Source organism: Lycium ferocissimum, chromosome 3 (genome assembly GCF_029784015.1).
Source record: "Lycium ferocissimum isolate CSIRO_LF1 chromosome 3, AGI_CSIRO_Lferr_CH_V1, whole genome shotgun sequence".
In the NCBI taxonomy this organism is placed as follows: domain Eukaryota; kingdom Viridiplantae; phylum Streptophyta; class Magnoliopsida; order Solanales; family Solanaceae; genus Lycium; species Lycium ferocissimum.
In genome coordinates this window covers 902,789-918,490 of record NC_081344.1, presented here as the reverse complement: position 1 = coordinate 918,490, position 15,702 = coordinate 902,789, and the positions used below count along the sequence as shown (strand labels likewise).

General features: G+C 34.1%; 3 protein-coding genes across 3 annotated transcripts; 2 read left to right on the top strand and 1 right to left on the bottom strand.

Annotated features, from left to right (window-relative positions):
• The first annotated feature begins 547 nt into the window (after nt 1-547).
• On the top strand, nt 548-5,050 carry LOC132049133 (calcium-dependent protein kinase 32-like). The gene is made up of 8 exons (XM_059439814.1): nt 548-1,660; nt 2,110-2,233; nt 2,323-2,466; nt 3,284-3,436; nt 3,543-3,658; nt 3,772-3,939; nt 4,203-4,433; nt 4,568-5,050. Exons 1-8 carry the CDS (start codon nt 1,160-1,162, stop codon nt 4,706-4,708), a joined length of 1,578 nt encoding a protein of 525 aa, XP_059295797.1. The 5' UTR covers nt 548-1,159; the 3' UTR covers nt 4,709-5,050.
• A 3,851-nt stretch (nt 5,051-8,901) lies between these two features.
• On the bottom strand, nt 8,902-9,671 carry LOC132050726 (senescence-specific cysteine protease SAG12-like). Its single transcript, XM_059442096.1, has 2 exons — nt 9,377-9,671; nt 8,902-9,065 (listed from the first exon to the last, which is right to left on the bottom strand). Exons 1-2 carry the CDS (start codon nt 9,669-9,671, stop codon nt 8,902-8,904), a joined length of 459 nt encoding a protein of 152 aa, XP_059298079.1.
• A 4,314-nt stretch (nt 9,672-13,985) lies between these two features.
• Nucleotides 13,986-14,748, top strand: LOC132050807 (uncharacterized). The gene is made up of 2 exons (XM_059442164.1): nt 13,986-14,493; nt 14,602-14,748. The coding sequence occupies exons 1-2, from the start codon at nt 14,232-14,234 to the stop codon at nt 14,703-14,705; spliced, it is 366 nt and encodes a 121-aa protein (XP_059298147.1). The 5' UTR covers nt 13,986-14,231; the 3' UTR covers nt 14,706-14,748.
• Nucleotides 14,749-15,702: the final 954 nt, after the last annotated feature.

Genomic DNA, 15,702 nt, shown 5'->3' with positions numbered 1-15,702 from the left:
TGTTATATGCTCCCTTCTTCCCTGATTTAACTCATCATTATTAATTTCAATAATATAATTCATCACTATTAATCTCAAAATAACTTATTCACCAACCACATAACACTTTAAGAAATCAAACATTATTGGAGGGAGGGTGAGACGGTGGATCAGGACTCTTGGTGATGACAAAAGAGATGAGATGGAGCACTTTTGTAAACACAATTGATTAATAGCCAATGCTTTTTCACCGATATGCATTTGTTACAAAAAGATGACATTTTTTAATAATAAGCAAAATAATAAGCAAAATATATACCCTTCAGTTTCAATTTATGTGAATTCATTTAACTTAACACGACATTTTAAAAAAAGAGAATATTTTTAAATTTGTAATGTTAAATAAATATTTTATGTGACTATAAATTACTATTATATAAAAATAAATTATTTTCAAATATTGACATTGATTAATAAAAAAATAAGTTCACGTAAATTGAAGCGTGAGTATATAAAAATACCCCATTTTGTTTATACCAATGTGGTTTTGATTGGACAAATTTGTCTAAAACAAAGAAGAGGTCAGAAAAACACATTCACAAGAGAGTTGAGCAACGTGCATAGGTGGGAAGTTTCCATGAAACTACTTTTGACCTTTGCTCTTAATCTACCTTCTTGTTTATAATTGTCTTTCTTCACACCTTAATTTCCTGTTCAGATCTTATTTCATCCACAAACACTTTGATTTTTTTTCATTTCTTAATATCATCAGACCTCTACAAAAACCTCAGGGTTTATTGTTCCTTTTTACCTCAAATTGGGTTTTGTTGAGATCTGAGATTTTTCTTAGGTAGTATTGAAGTTTTTGAGGATTTAAGGTAACCCCACTTGCTCTTTTCTTGATTTCTATGTAAATCATTTATAAAAATTGGATCTTGATTGAAGTTTGACTAGTATAGTTGCAATCTTGAAAGACCCTTTTGGTGGTTTAGCTGTGAAAGTTGAGATTTTGTTGTACTGATTTGGTTGGGAAAGCTAAGATTTTGAGACCCTTTTAGTTTTAGGTGAAGATAAGGAAAATTGGATCTTCACCTTTGAGAATTTGGGGTTTTTTGTTGTATTAGTTTGGTGGGAAAGTTAAGATCTTGAGACCCTTTTTGGCTTTTGAAGATCTGTTCCAATGGGTAATTGTTGTGCAGTACCACAAACTTCAGATGCAGAGGTGAAGAAAAGGGGAAAAAATAAGCCAAATCCATTTTCTGTTGACTATGCTCCTGGGAATGGTGGAAACAAGTCCTATGTGCTGGACAATCCAACTGGTACGGATATTGAGGCTGCGTATGAGCTAGGGCGTGAGCTCGGGCGAGGTGAATTTGGGGTTACATATTTGTCTACTGACAAAGCAACTGGAGATGTGTATGCTTGTAAATCGATATCAAAGAAGAAACTTAGAACTCGAGTGGATATCGAGGATGTAAGGAGAGAAGTTGAGATCATGAAGCATTTGCCTAAGCATCCTAATATTGTTACCTTAAAGGATACTTATGAGGATGATAATGCAGTCCATATAGTTATGGAGTTGTGTGAGGGTGGTGAACTGTTTGATCGGATCGTTGCAAGGGGGCATTATACTGAGAGAGCAGCAGCTGCTGTCACTCGCACAATTGTTGAAGTGATTCTGGTAAAGATTTGCTTTTTCTTGTTTTTAAGATAAGCTGTGTTATTCCTTAATTATTTAATGGTCTACTCTTAGTGGTGTTGTTTAGATTTGGTTGTTTAGATTTGAACTATCTGTTAGTTAAGTAAAACGGGGGAATTGGCACAACAGCTTTAATGAATTGCCATGATTGCTTTATATGCTTTTAGGGTGCTAGTTATATATGAATGTGTTTAATCATGTGGAGGAATGAGGAAAATGACCTTTTTGTGGAGTAATTGGTTTATGCTTTCTTTGTTGTATCAGAGAATTGTGCCGTTTTCAGTAAAAAGAGATCAACTATATGAGACTTGTAAAAGGAAAGATATTAACTGCTTGACAAGATGCAAATTCACCAATATGTTTGAATTGTTTCCAAACATGGCTGGTTAGTTATTCGATATTGAATTACTTCTTTTTGTTTGGGTTTCCAGATGTGCCATAAGCATGGGGTGATGCATCGTGACCTCAAACCTGAAAACTTCTTGTTTGAAAACAAGAAAGAGACAGCACCATTGAAGGCAATTGATTTTGGTCTCTCAGTATTCTTTAAGCCTGGTAAATATCTTACTCCAATATATATATCTTGCTGCATTTGAATAATTGAACATTATATTCACTGTTTAGCCTGTCATATTGGTTTACAGGTGAGAGATTTAATGAAATTGTGGGAAGTCCATACTATATGGCTCCTGAGGTGCTGAAGAGAGACTATGGTCCAGAAGTGGATGTATGGAGTGCTGGAGTAATTCTCTACATCTTGCTGTGTGGTGTCCCACCATTTTGGGCAGGTTAGTGTTAAAGTTATTGGTAATTCACATTACAAAATGTTTTGCATGTTATTCTTGTCCCCCCGTTCACTCTCCATATTTCAGTATTAGGATCATTAACTCTTTTCTTTCTTTTTTGGCCCGGGGGGGGGGGGGGTTACTGGGGTACTAAAGGGGACTTAATACTCCTTGACAATTCTATTGGGGAAGAATTGTTGAAACAGAACGGTCGAAGTTTGTTGCATCTTAGGGAGAATAGTGCACTTTTACTGTCATTCCTAAAACATAATGGAAATCTACTTCACCAGACTATTTGGTGATGTCTTGTTGCTCATATTATTTATCAGGGGAAAATAATTGTTCCGCGTCTACAGTCTTGTCTATGAGGACAAGTCTTAAAATGAGATTTTTAGAGTAAAAACGATAACTCTTAGTGATGATGATTATATGCAATGCATGATATTTACCTATAAATGTATCTTGACTTGCTTCAATTTATCTGTAGTGACCCCCTTGCCTTGTAAATTGATACTTTGAACTTCGAAAATAGCTTGCTCCGTTTTTATAGCATTCTTAAATAAACGTTGCTCGTGAAGAAATTTTCTCATTGAAGTTTCTTTTGGTATATAAATTGGTGATCCTAATAATATGTTTCCAAGCAAACTGTGATTGGCAAATCAATTATGCTAGCTTCTTTAGTTTTTACTTCATAATAACAGTAGAAAAGAAGAAGGTTATCTAGCGGTTCTAATATTTTATCAATCAACGGTTAAATACTAGTACTGATTTTGTTATGGTCGGCATAGTGTTTATATAATTTCGTTTTCTATCATTGCAGAAACTGAACAAGGAGTTGCTCAAGCGATCATTCGTTCTGTTGTGAATTTCAAACGGGACCCTTGGCCTAAGGTCTCCGACAATGCAAAAGACCTTGTGAAGAAGATGCTTAACCCTGACCCTAGCAAGAGGCTTACTGCTCAAGAAGTTCTAGGTAAAGCACTGCCTAAAAGAGTTCTCTTGATTTACTTTGTATGCCATATGAAAATTCGTTATTCCTTTTCAAAGCAATGACATTTTTGCTCCCTGACTGCTTATAGATCATCCCTGGATACAAAATGCAAAGAAGGCTCCAAATGTTTCTTTGGGTGAAACAGTGAAAGCAAGGCTCAAGCAATTTTCTATGATGAACAAGCTAAAGAAAAGAGCTTTAAGGGTGCGGTTCCAACTCTTTGTAAAATAAGCAAGAGATTGATCATTGATGTTTCTTCTATTCTTTCTTTCTTTACTGTGAATGTTTTTCTCATAAATTGCATTTCTACCTCACAGGTGATTGCTGAGCATTTGACGGTGGACGAAGTGGCTGGCATAAAGGAGGGATTCCAATTGATGGATGTAGGTAACAAAGGGAAGATTGACGTTGACGAGTTGAGAGTTGGGTTGCAGAAACTTGGCCATCAAATTCCGGAATCTGATGTACAGATTCTTATGGATGTTGTAAGTATTGAATTCTGTGTTGTATTTGACTTGTCTTCCTCTTTTATTACGTAGTTGAATGTTTCAACCATCTCGAAACAACAAAATAAGACGAAATAAATCAATAATCTACTGCTGCTATTAGGTTTCCCGCACCCAATCAAAGTATTTAAATGACATATTCCTTAAAAAATGACTTGTATAACTACATAAGAATATTAGCCACGGCATTATAAAACTACTTTGGAGGGACACAAGAAACTAATCAGTGATATATTTCACAGGGTGATGTTGATAAAGATGGATTTTTGGACTACGGGGAGTTTGTAGCAATTTCAGTCCACCTAAGAAAGATGGCAAATGAGGAGCACCTGAAGAAAGCATTTGACTTTTTTGATAAGAACCAAAATGGATATATAGAAATTGAGGAGTTAAGGGAGGCCTTAGATGACGAGATTGAAGCCAACAGCGAAGAAGTTATCAATGCTATTATGCAAGATGTAGACACTGACAAGGTCAGCAATATATACTTATATTCTGTGTGTTCTATGATCTGTTTCCTTGTGTTTTTTGTTTTATTGTGGATTGGGAAAAAAATGACTTTGTCATGCATCATTACATTTTGTGTTTACATTTCATTCTCTTGCAGGATGGACGGATAAGTTACGATGAATTCTCTACAATGATGAAGACTGGCACAGATTGGAGGAAGGCGTCAAGACAGTATTCACGAGAACGATATAATAGTCTCAGCTTGAAACTAATGCAGGACGGATCCTTACAAAGCTAGATAACTTAAGCCAAAGAGTTTGAAATCTTGAAGAGAACTCACCTTTTGGCTCTCTAAATTCTTCTCTGCTTTCCTGCTCAACTATCATTCTGCCAATTTTTTTTTATGTTTATGTGAATTTTCTTCTGGGGTTGGATAAATATCAGGTCCCCAACATTCATGTGTTCTTTGAGTTGTAATCATGTTGTGGTTTTTCTTTCTTTTTCTCTTGGACGATCCGAGGAAACATGGTTAAGGATAGAAAAGGTGATTATTGTGGTTGTATATAGGTTGACATGTATGCTTCAATTATTCAGTTATGGAGATTAATTATTTAATGAATAGAGCATTTCAGATTCAAAACACTCTACTCTTCATTCATTCTTTCTACTTTTTAATATCTCGGATTGCGTATAACAGTTTGTGAGACTGTTTTACATATATATGTTTTGTGTACGCATACATTTGAGATTTGACCTGGGATTTTATCCGACACACTCGGTACTCATGCCCAATAATTGATGTTTTGTTGACTTGATTATATGAAAGAATTTCACCTACATATCCGTGAATAAAGAGCAACTCTGTTTACAATGTGCATTTATCAAAACTACCTACTTTATTTCAAAAAGAAAAAAGAAAAAAAGAAAAAGAAACAAGTAGCTGACTATACAAAGTGATAAACAACTGATTGCTGTCAACTGATTCCTAGTCTTGCAAATATTGCCAACTGAAGTCTGCTGCAATAACATCATTATCAGAACCCAATAATTCCTCAATGGAGAAGCACATGTCGCTGTTCATAGCTAAGGCTGTTGTTGGATCAGCAGAATAATCTGATGATTGTATCATATCAGTAAAAGTAATAGGTGTTGTCTCTTCAAGATTCTGCACTTGGTTCACTTGCTCTTCACAACATGTTGACCACTGATCAGGCATAAATAGTGCTGCATTATTTCCTTGATAAAGTACCATAGGAGCACTTCCTTGAGCCACTGGACACATGACGATCTGCTCATGAAGGTGGTGATCATATCCAGATTCATCGATGCAGATAGGAAACTGGGATGGTGTTGCAGTGTTTGATCTTCCTGCAGGTAGTGAACTGACGAGGTACTCGTACTCCTTTCTATCAAAATTATCAATATTGTTCATCATTTGATCAACTAATGTTGATGAAACAGTAGCCCTTGTATCACATTCAACATTATTGTCTTGTAATTGCAACTGAAAGTCAATATCAGATGATGTGAATTGACTTAAAGCACACGGATCGTGAAAATTTGCTGTTCCTTCGTCTGAAGAACTTGGGACATAGTCAATATGACTTTGAGCAAAAGGTGCCATCTCTTCAATATTCAGCACTTGGCTGATCGCTTGTTCACTGTTTTGGTCTTGTTGCAACTCATGAAACGCATTATAATCAAATGATGATGTGAATTGATCTGAATTCGGACAGAAATCGTGAGAATTTGTCCCTTGATCCTCGGAAGAACTTGTAACATAGTCAAGATCATGTTTTAGAGTTGTCGAATGCATGACCTTCATAACAGCATCAACGTCGTTTCCCCTGGAAAATTCCATAGGCATATAATTTCGTGATTCCTTATGATCATGCGCATGCACGATTTTACGCTTAATGCAACACAAAGCATAGTCCTCATGCTTAATCAAACGTCGTTGCCTTAACACCTTCAATATTTTCGGATCAAGATTATACTCTTTCATGTTCCAAACAATATTATTAACTTGATCACCATCTTCTTCATATCGATAACTTTTCTTGATCCCAACTAACTTTGACCCTTTATAAACTGCTTTAACTCTATCAAGCCCTTTCCACCAACTGCCTCCTCAAATCAACCTACGATTAAACCTTAAACTGTCCGATTTTTTTCTCTTCAACTTAGTAAGGAAATATTTTACCTTTTTAGTGTCCTCATCCCCTCGCGATGAACTAGAACTGTCTTCGAATATCTCCCATGGCTTCTTATTCCCATAAAGATCCTCAAGTTGAATATTATCACACGTGAAATTCTTGCAAGTAACGAATTTGAGTAGATAGTGTATAAGATCTTCATCAATGGGTCGAAACCTAATTCCTAGTCCCAGTACTGGATATTGTGATGAATTTTGGATTGTTTCGTTGATATTCATGTTTTGTTTTCAGTAGAGGAAATTACCTGAAACAAAATATTCTTGCTGGATGTTAAGAACACTCTTTGAAGAAGGAAATTACCAAACTTTTTATTCTAATATGTAAAATATTTGGCCTAGTTGATACTACTTATATATACGTGGGGTTGGGCTATTCCTATAACGCGGGAAGTAAATGGAAACCGAGTTTGACAAGAATTAGGAAACTTTTGTTAATTGCCAAAAAAATAAATTAGGAAATTTATGTTAATTGCCAAAAAATGAATTAGGGAACTTCAAATGCAATTTTATGCTTTACATTTCAAAGGCAAATACTAAAACCACCTTTATAATGGGATTGGGCTCCTCTCCATTTCCCTTCTCTCCATTTTCCCCAAGTTCTATCTTGGATTAGAGACACATGGCATGGGTTAGAATTAATGGCTAAGATTTAATTGATTAAAACAAAACCCTAACGATGATTACATAATTAATAACTTTTCCATAATTATATTAGAATAATTTTCTCTCTCTTCCTATTTTAATATTCCATCTTTATTTACAATCATGACAAATCTTTAATGGTGATATTTTCCAGAATATAGACAACTCTTTCAAAAATATACAATTACCAATTGAATAATGGAGTCTATATTAGGTAAATTAGTAAGCATCAGAATTGAAAAAATGGAAAATATCACCAATTGAATATTGGGTCTATTAGGGGAAAAAAATTAAGGGGCAAAAAATAATCGGATAAATCAGAAAAGATATTTTACTGGGTAGGAAAAGTAAATAGGAAGAGAGAAAATTATTCTAATATAATTATGGAAAAGTTATTAATTATGTAATCATGGTTAGGGCCTTGTTTTAGTCAATTAAATCTTAGTCATTAATTCTAACCCATGCCATGTGTCTCTAATCCAAAATAGAACTTGGGGAAAATGGAGAGAAAGGAAATGGAGAGGAGCCCAATCCTTTATAATGAAAACATACGATAACCACCCTTATATTTTAAAACTAAATACGTAAACCGCTATATAATGGAAATTATACACAAAAGTATTTTGAGTGATTTCCACTATAATAAATGATATATGTTTTTATTTTCTAAATTTTGAATATATATGTAACAAAGTAAATTTAAAATAATTTGAAGTGAGACAGTCAAATAAGAAACGAGAAATTTCCTTTGTATTAAATATTTTAGCATTTACAAGATGCAAATATATCAGTAGCAACCGACATATCTTATCAAATTTTCTGTATAAGAATTTTAAAGGTGCGTATTCTAGAAAATGTTTATTCCCCAACTCAAAGTGTAACTAAAAAATATTTAAATTGGTGAATAATTTCTTAGTGTTTATTCTCTTTTATAAGTTTTATAAAATTTGATATGTATGAATTTTCAATTAAACTTAGTTTCATTTTAAATATTTCACTTCAATTTATACTATCTACTTCGTTACAGCTATTACCCCTTATATTTCAAAACTAACACTTAATCCCCCATGTAGTATGAAAATACTATGTAAGTTGATATGTGTCTATGATTTTTGTTATATAAGGGTTAAGTGTTTGATTTGACTACCCATATTCAAAACAATAGACAATTAATTAAGCAACATTTAAAAGTTCGGTTCTAGAAAATCTCCAAATCCATTTCCAAATGCATAATCTCTGACGTCAGAAATTTGACTTTTTGTTCATTCGTATTTTTCGAGCAATATAATTCACACATATTTAAGTTACATTAATGTGACAAAGACAATTTTCCGATCTTATGATTACCGTGGGTAAAATTCAGGAGTCATACGTGTTATTAAATCGATTTTGGGTGACTATAATTTATTTAGGAATTAAAAAAAAAAAACTGGGCGATAATGTAGTTCATTTACACCGTCATAAACATAACTATGTACTTCATATGGTAGTATTAACACAAGTTATGTACATACAATGGACATGTCTCCTTAGAGCATTTACATAATCAAGTGAAATATAACAAACCACTTACATATCTTGATCAGAAATAATAAACATTAAGCCTTTGATTTGGCTATACATGTTCTATTTACTTAAGCAGTTGGATAAGAAGCATCCATGGTAATCCACCACAGCCCTTCTTTAGCATCAATGTCGTCCCTTTCCATCCTTATATATCCATTTTCACCCCAACTAGTACCACAAGAATTCTTGATCAGCCAATATTTAGTCCCATCTTCAGCTTTTCCGTATGCAACTGCGGTTTTAGTTTATTAGTCAAATATTCCCTCCAATAGTGAAAGTAGTCGAATATACCCCTCTGTGAGCCAAAGTGTACATCCATTCCTGGTAATTGGATGGAAAGTCCAAATTTCACAAAACTACCCGATCCGTCTCTTTTAACCCGACCCGACCCTGAGACTTCCATCTGCTCTCCCTCATTGTTGCTTGCTCCACCGCCGGCGATCTAGTGACACCGGAGCTCCGGTGACCATCATATCAAAGAAAGAAAAACACATTTCTGGTTGATCTAATTCCGAACTAACCAATTAAGCTTAGTCCACTGACCAAGAATATCTTTGGTAACTTCACAACCAAAGATCATTGAAAATAACTCATTAGCCTCTGCAACCGAAAGCTCTTCCCCCTTCACCAAGCTCACATGTTTCTCCTCACCCTTAACCAAATTCACATTTTTCTCCTCACCCTTCACCAAGTTCACATTTTTATACTCAACCTTAACCAAATTCACACTTTTATCCTCACCCTTCACCACCCCACTCCCACCCCCACGCCCACCCCCACCCCCACCATTCTTCTCCACCACCACATTCTTCATCCTCTTTTCAGCAGCAGCAGCCATCAATTCCCTCTGAAGTCTCCGGCGACTCCCCTCCTTCCTCCACCCCACCACCACCACTAGAAACCTCCTCCCCTGGTTTACTCCTCTTTGGCTCAGGTGACTCCTCTTGCATACTCATCCTTAATGCCATTTTCAACCCGAAAAACACATTTCTGGTAGATCAAACAGAAATGTGTTTTTCTTTCTTTGATGTGATGGTTACCGGAGCTCTAGTGTCACGAACTCGCCAGCGCTGGAGTGAGGGAGAGGAGATGGAAGTCTCAGGGTTGGGTCAGGTTAAAAGAGACGGGTCAGGTAATTTTGTGGGATTTGAGGTTTTCCATCCAATTAAGGGCATAGATGTACAATTTGGCTTAAAGAGGAGTATATTTGACTACTTTCGCTAACGGAGGACATTTTGACTAATAAACTAAAGTAGAGGAATATATTTGACCCTTTTCCCTATAAACATTTACCATTCAAAAGTAGACTAGAATGCATATACACATCCAATGAAATGCTTAAAAGTATATTCATGTAACGCAGCCAAACCAACTATCAAAAAGAAAAGAAAATATCCACGTTTACACACGGAATAGTAGGTGAAGGACTAACCTGATTACGTCCAACAAAATGCTTAAGAGCATTCGAGTAGCGTGAACACATGAAATTTTGCAAGGATGAGGACCTTGTTTTGCAGAGTGTTAGATAACAAAAATACTAGAATACCAAGTCATGAGCAAATGAGTCGCAAACGAATATTCTAATATGCAACAGGTAACAAATTGCAGTAGAACACCAATAACTCCAAATTCCATGAAACTTTCAAGTTTCCAAATGATAAATCTTTCCCTCCTTGGACTACGGACTCTAGCGAGATCATTTGCTTTGTGGCATGAGGACCAACGGGAGGTCAATATATAAATCAACATTCGAGCTTAAATCGAAACAAAGAGAAACTTGTTAGTATAATATGTGTACCACCTTAGTTTTGATGGCAAATTTAATGGGAGGGACTAAATAAATAATAAGTCGACAACACATGAATTTAAAGTTACGAGTAGGAGAATAATGTGGGGTCAGTACATGCTATAAATAATCCTGTCATTAAGAGGAGGAGAGAGAATCCTGATGATAGTGAGGGTGGTGGGGTTAGGAGGATCCTTAGGCCTTAGGAGATTGTATATTTATAAATAAAATGTATATTTTATATTAATATTATATATATTTTTGGGTATTATTTTTTTAATGATAATTAGTTATTTTAGTATTTATTGTCGATTAATAATAACTGGTGCGCCGCCCATAATTAATTAGAACCCTATAACGACGATCTAAATGTATATGTATAAAAAGTTTTCAAACTTACTTCAGAGCACTTTACAACCTCTAAAACGACGATCTAAATGTATATGTATACTTGATGTAATGAGTCGATATTATTGTACACAAAAAAAAAAAAAAAATTAAATTCTATATAAAATATTTATATTCCGGTGTTTTGAAACGTCACTAATTTCTGTGCGTAAAGCCTATTTAGGTTCTTTTTTTTTAATAGGTTAGTTTGGTTCCAAAAATTTATTTTTGGGTTAGAAAAATGCGGGGCTCTAACCTAGACACGAATTTCAAGCGCTGCCACGTTTACACCTATATATAGAACAATTAGGTAAGCCACGTTTTTTTTTCTTCTTTTTTTACAACATAAGCCACGTCTACACCTATAAAACAATCACTCAGTCCGTTTCAATTTATGCGAACCTTTTTAGAGTACGAAAGTTAAACTTTATAACTTTGACCCTCAATTTGACATAGATTTTTCAAGTTTGTCAAAATAAAATTTATATATTTAGAAATTACATAAAAAGTACGATAAGTCATGATAATTTATAATTCAAATAATTTAGAAAAAATATTAAAAAAAAATGTGGTCAAAGAACCACCTCGAAGACTCCCAAATAGTAATAGGTTCACATAAATTGAAACAGAGGGAGTACATAAAAAGGGAATAAACTTTAGGGATATTTTCAAAGACCTCCTCCATGTTTATCTCTATAACACTCACTTCCCCTCTAATTTGACATATTATACTTACCTCCCTTGTTTTAAACTTTTTGTAACCAAACTAATTTTAATGACTATACTTGTGTAACCTTCCAAAATTACCCTTTTGTGACCTTAATCATCAAAATGAAAGTTTCCTTAAAAACTCTTTATAATTTGCTTGAAAGCAGTTAACAATTCTTTAACTAAGAAGAAATATCTAAAACGCATAATATCTTTCCCATATTTGAATTCAAAATAAATCTACTAACGTTGATATTGGTTACAATAATGAAAAAATATTTTGGCGACACTTAAGATTTTTATAAGTATTAACGTTTTGTGATGTGCTTCTTTTGATATTCTATTTATTTCAACCATATTGACTATTTCAGTTTATGAAATTTTAAATTTATTTTATTTATAGGAACACATTCGACTAATTTGAAATCTTAACTTCTAGAGAAGAGAGATAAATACGAAGATTATACTGTAAATAATTGTCTAAAGTTGATTGCTATTGTGCTTATCCTTGGTTATTAGTTACATCATATTAGATGCAAAACGAACCAAGCGTTTTTATTCACTAAATAAATTAGAAAATTTTAGACTGATGTAGAACTAAAAAAAACCACATAATATTTTTGTAGAAACTAACGAGTAAATATAAATAAAAGATACGGTAACTCTATCAGAAAGGATATTTATCAGCAAATGCAATTTTTGGCTGATATATAGGGTCAAGATGATCTAAATTCAAAAGTTATGTTTATTATAAGGTTATCAACCATTTCAAGACATAATAGCAATTGATTGAATTCCTCTTTGGAATTTGAGAAATTTTTGAGATGATGGTTATATCTGAAATCTAAGATTTAATAAAAGATGACACATAAGGGTAGTTTTGGGATATTAGAGAAAATATATTACTTAAATTAGTTTGGTTACAAGAAATTTAAAATAAGGGAGGTAAATGTAATATGTCAAATCAGAAGGGAGGTGAATGTTATAGAGGTAAACGTGGAGGGAAGTCTCTGAAATTATTCCTAAACTTTATTTACGTGAAATAATTAATTTCATTATATTACAATTAGGATTCTATTGTCTTTAATATTCTTTTCCTAAATTTTAGCTATAAAAGTTAGTGTGATTATCCCTTAAATTACTTGATAATTTTGTAAACTGAACGTGCACAAAACTTAAATTCCTTTGGGAACCATTAATCCTAACTCGCCTACAAATTTAGTAGGAATCCAACAATACAAATATGGAGAACTTGCCCTAACCACAAGCGGTTACTAATGTAATGTGATCACTCTTGTAAAGTTACTACTTTCACAAAGTGTCTAGTTTTACAAAGTTAAGAGATAGGAGGTGGTGGTTAGGAGGTAAGAGGTAGGAGTTGGGGGTAGGTGGTGATAGGGGTGGGGAGGGAGGTAGTGGGGGGTGGTGGGGGAATTTAAGTAGTGGGGTGGGTGGGGGTAGTGGAGTGTAGAGGTGGTGTAAGGGGGTGGGGAGTGGGGGTTCGGGGGTGGCGGAGTTTGGGAAGGTCGAGGGGTAGGGGTTAGAAGTGTTGGGTGAATGGGGAGGAGACAATGAACTTGCATTGTTACTTGTGGAACTTGTTTTCCCTATTTCAATTAAGGAAGTCATTTTCCTCATTTTCGCTAACTTGTTTTCCTAGAGAAAATGTTTTCCAAAATATTTTGATCAATCAAACATGGAAAAATTAGAAAACATTTTCCTCCGTACCAAACACACTCTTAATTTCTGTACTTTTAGTCCCTGTCAAGTTTGTTAGCATAGTACGATTATGTTAGCTAGATTCCTGGGGGAATAACCTTGGCATTGGCCTATGAGCTCGATTGGATTAGCTGGAAAAAAGTGGCTTTTAAGCATAAGTGCTTAAAGTGCCTTTAAGTGCTAAAAGTTATTTTATAAATAAGCAGTTACGTGTTTGGATAAAAGTGCTTAAAGGGTTTTTAGAAGTAAATGTAGTATTGGAATTAACAGAAAATATAAGGGATAAAAGGGTAAAATTGTTGGTCAAACCAAAATGGCTTTTAAGCCCAAAAAAAAAAAAAATATTGGAGTTGAGCAACTTCTTGGTTTTGGCTTATTTTAAGCATTTTTTTTTAACTTAATTTAAGTTATTTTCTATTTTTTGCCAAATACTCAAATAAGTTAAAAATGACATATAGGCTGGTTTGAACAACTTATAAGCCAATCCAAACGGGCTCTATATCTGTACACAGTACTATCTTTTGAAATTTTATGAATGAAAATATATAATTGTTACCTAGTTTAGCTTCTTCTTCTTTCATTTTTCCATTCCAGTTTTTGTTCTTGTATTTTATAGCTACTGTTTCATCCAAATTCTAAAAGTTGCAAATTCATTTTGCAACATTTTGTATCAGAGCACTTTTCTGAGCTATATGGGAACAATGACTAATGATATGAAAGAAATCAAAGACATGTTTGATCGGGTAACACTAGAAATGCCGAACTTTACATTAAGGCAAAATCAAAACGAGGACCAGCATGAAAAGGCTATTGCTGGACTTACGCGAGTCCTTGAATGCAGTTCGAAAGAAGGATAGAGGTAAGGAGACTACTCGGATTGAAAGATCTAGTGAGATCTACACACCATTAGATAACTCAATGGCTTGGGCTACATCTGTTCCTATGGGAAATACATCAGGAATTTCTTCTCCATTGAGGTTTCAAGGTGGAACATCAGGTATTCCAACATCTTGGACTACCTCTGTTTCTATTGGGAATCCACCCCCTCTTCCTTCACCAGGTGGTTACCAATATAGAACACCTCAATATCATAATTTATTCTACTTAATAGCAAGAAAGTTAATTGAATTAATCTTGTTTTATGTGTTTATCTCTTGGGTAGATGCAGATCTAACAATCATCAGTTTCTGCTTGGATTTATTCTATCTTGAGCAATGTCTAATATATAAGTTTTTGATAGTTACACATTGGTTAAAATCATGTCTTTTCTAGAAGAACACAACCACTAAATAAATTGTCTTTATGCTGAATTTATTTATACTAGTATTCGTATCAGTGCGATGCGCCACTGAAAGAATATTAATCATAGCAAACTGTAACCTAACCTAACTTGTTTGAGTTGCATTAGTTATATGAACTTTAGTAAAATTTCATCTGTCATTTTATTACTTTCTCTGTCCCTACGTGATATTTTTCGCTTCTCGAGATTCAAACTATATGAACCTCGACCAACATTTTAAGATGTATTTTTTCACCAAATTGATATTAGAAAAGTTGTAACTTATAAAATAGTACTTTTCATATAGTTTTCAAATGTATAAATTTTAATCTTAAAATATTGAGTTATTCTAATACAAAATAATTTAGCTTCAAGGTTTTCAAATTGACTCTCAAAAGGCGAAAATTTTCACATAAATTGAGACGGAGGGAGTATTGCATTAAACATCAATATCATCCTGTTAACGCCATTTTATTAACTTACCACTAGGTCTTTTTGCCCAACATTTTAACACAAATATACATACTTTCTAAATTTAATATGATATCAAATGTGAGTAAACTTTTTAATTTTTTTTGTTGTGCTATAGCCTCCTCCCACTTTCAAGCTCTCAGCATATTCAAGACCGAAAAAATTTATGATGGCTTCTCATTTGTCATCTCACATTCTCCAATCTTATTCACATTGAACCTGAATCTAAGTAGGTGCAATTGCATCACTTCCACATCTTCTTCCTTGGCCTTCGTGGCAGTAAACCTTGACTCTTAAGCTTTCAACTAAGTCCCGCATATTTATTCATGTAAGCATCAACCTCAAACCTTTGGTAAACTTGTATTCTTTCCTCTGCCCTCTTTCTCAATAAAGAGGATGTTCAGTAGGTTACAATATCACCTCACGAATCATTTAACTCTACAAATCCTTTCACTCGAGACTAATTCCCTAAAAGTGTTTTAGGCCTCATTTGTTTTCATTAAGATTAAGACGTCTGAA

Bases quoted from the DNA above. Each gene is read 5' to 3' on its own strand.
- LOC132049133 (XM_059439814.1), top strand. From the start codon at position 1,160: ATGGGTAATTGTTGTGCAGTACCACAAACTTCAGATGCAGAGGTGAAG. The intron at 3,437-3,542 runs GTAAAGCACTGC...GACTGCTTATAG, and splicing joins TACTGCTCAAGAAGTTCTAG to ATCATCCCTGGATACAAAAT. The intron at 3,940-4,202 runs GTAAGTATTGAA...TATATTTCACAG, and splicing joins TACAGATTCTTATGGATGTT to GGTGATGTTGATAAAGATGG.
- LOC132050726 (XM_059442096.1), bottom strand. From the start codon at position 9,671: ATGGCTGCTGCTGCTGAAAAGAGGATGAAGAATGTGGTGGTGGAGAAG. The intron at 9,066-9,376 runs GTCAGTGGACTA...CTAAAACCGCAG, and splicing joins AGTTACCAAAGATATTCTTG to TTGCATACGGAAAAGCTGAA.
- LOC132050807 (XM_059442164.1), top strand. From the start codon at position 14,232: ATGAAAAGGCTATTGCTGGACTTACGCGAGTCCTTGAATGCAGTTCGA. The intron at 14,494-14,601 runs GTGGTTACCAAT...GGGTAGATGCAG, and splicing joins ACCCCCTCTTCCTTCACCAG to ATCTAACAATCATCAGTTTC.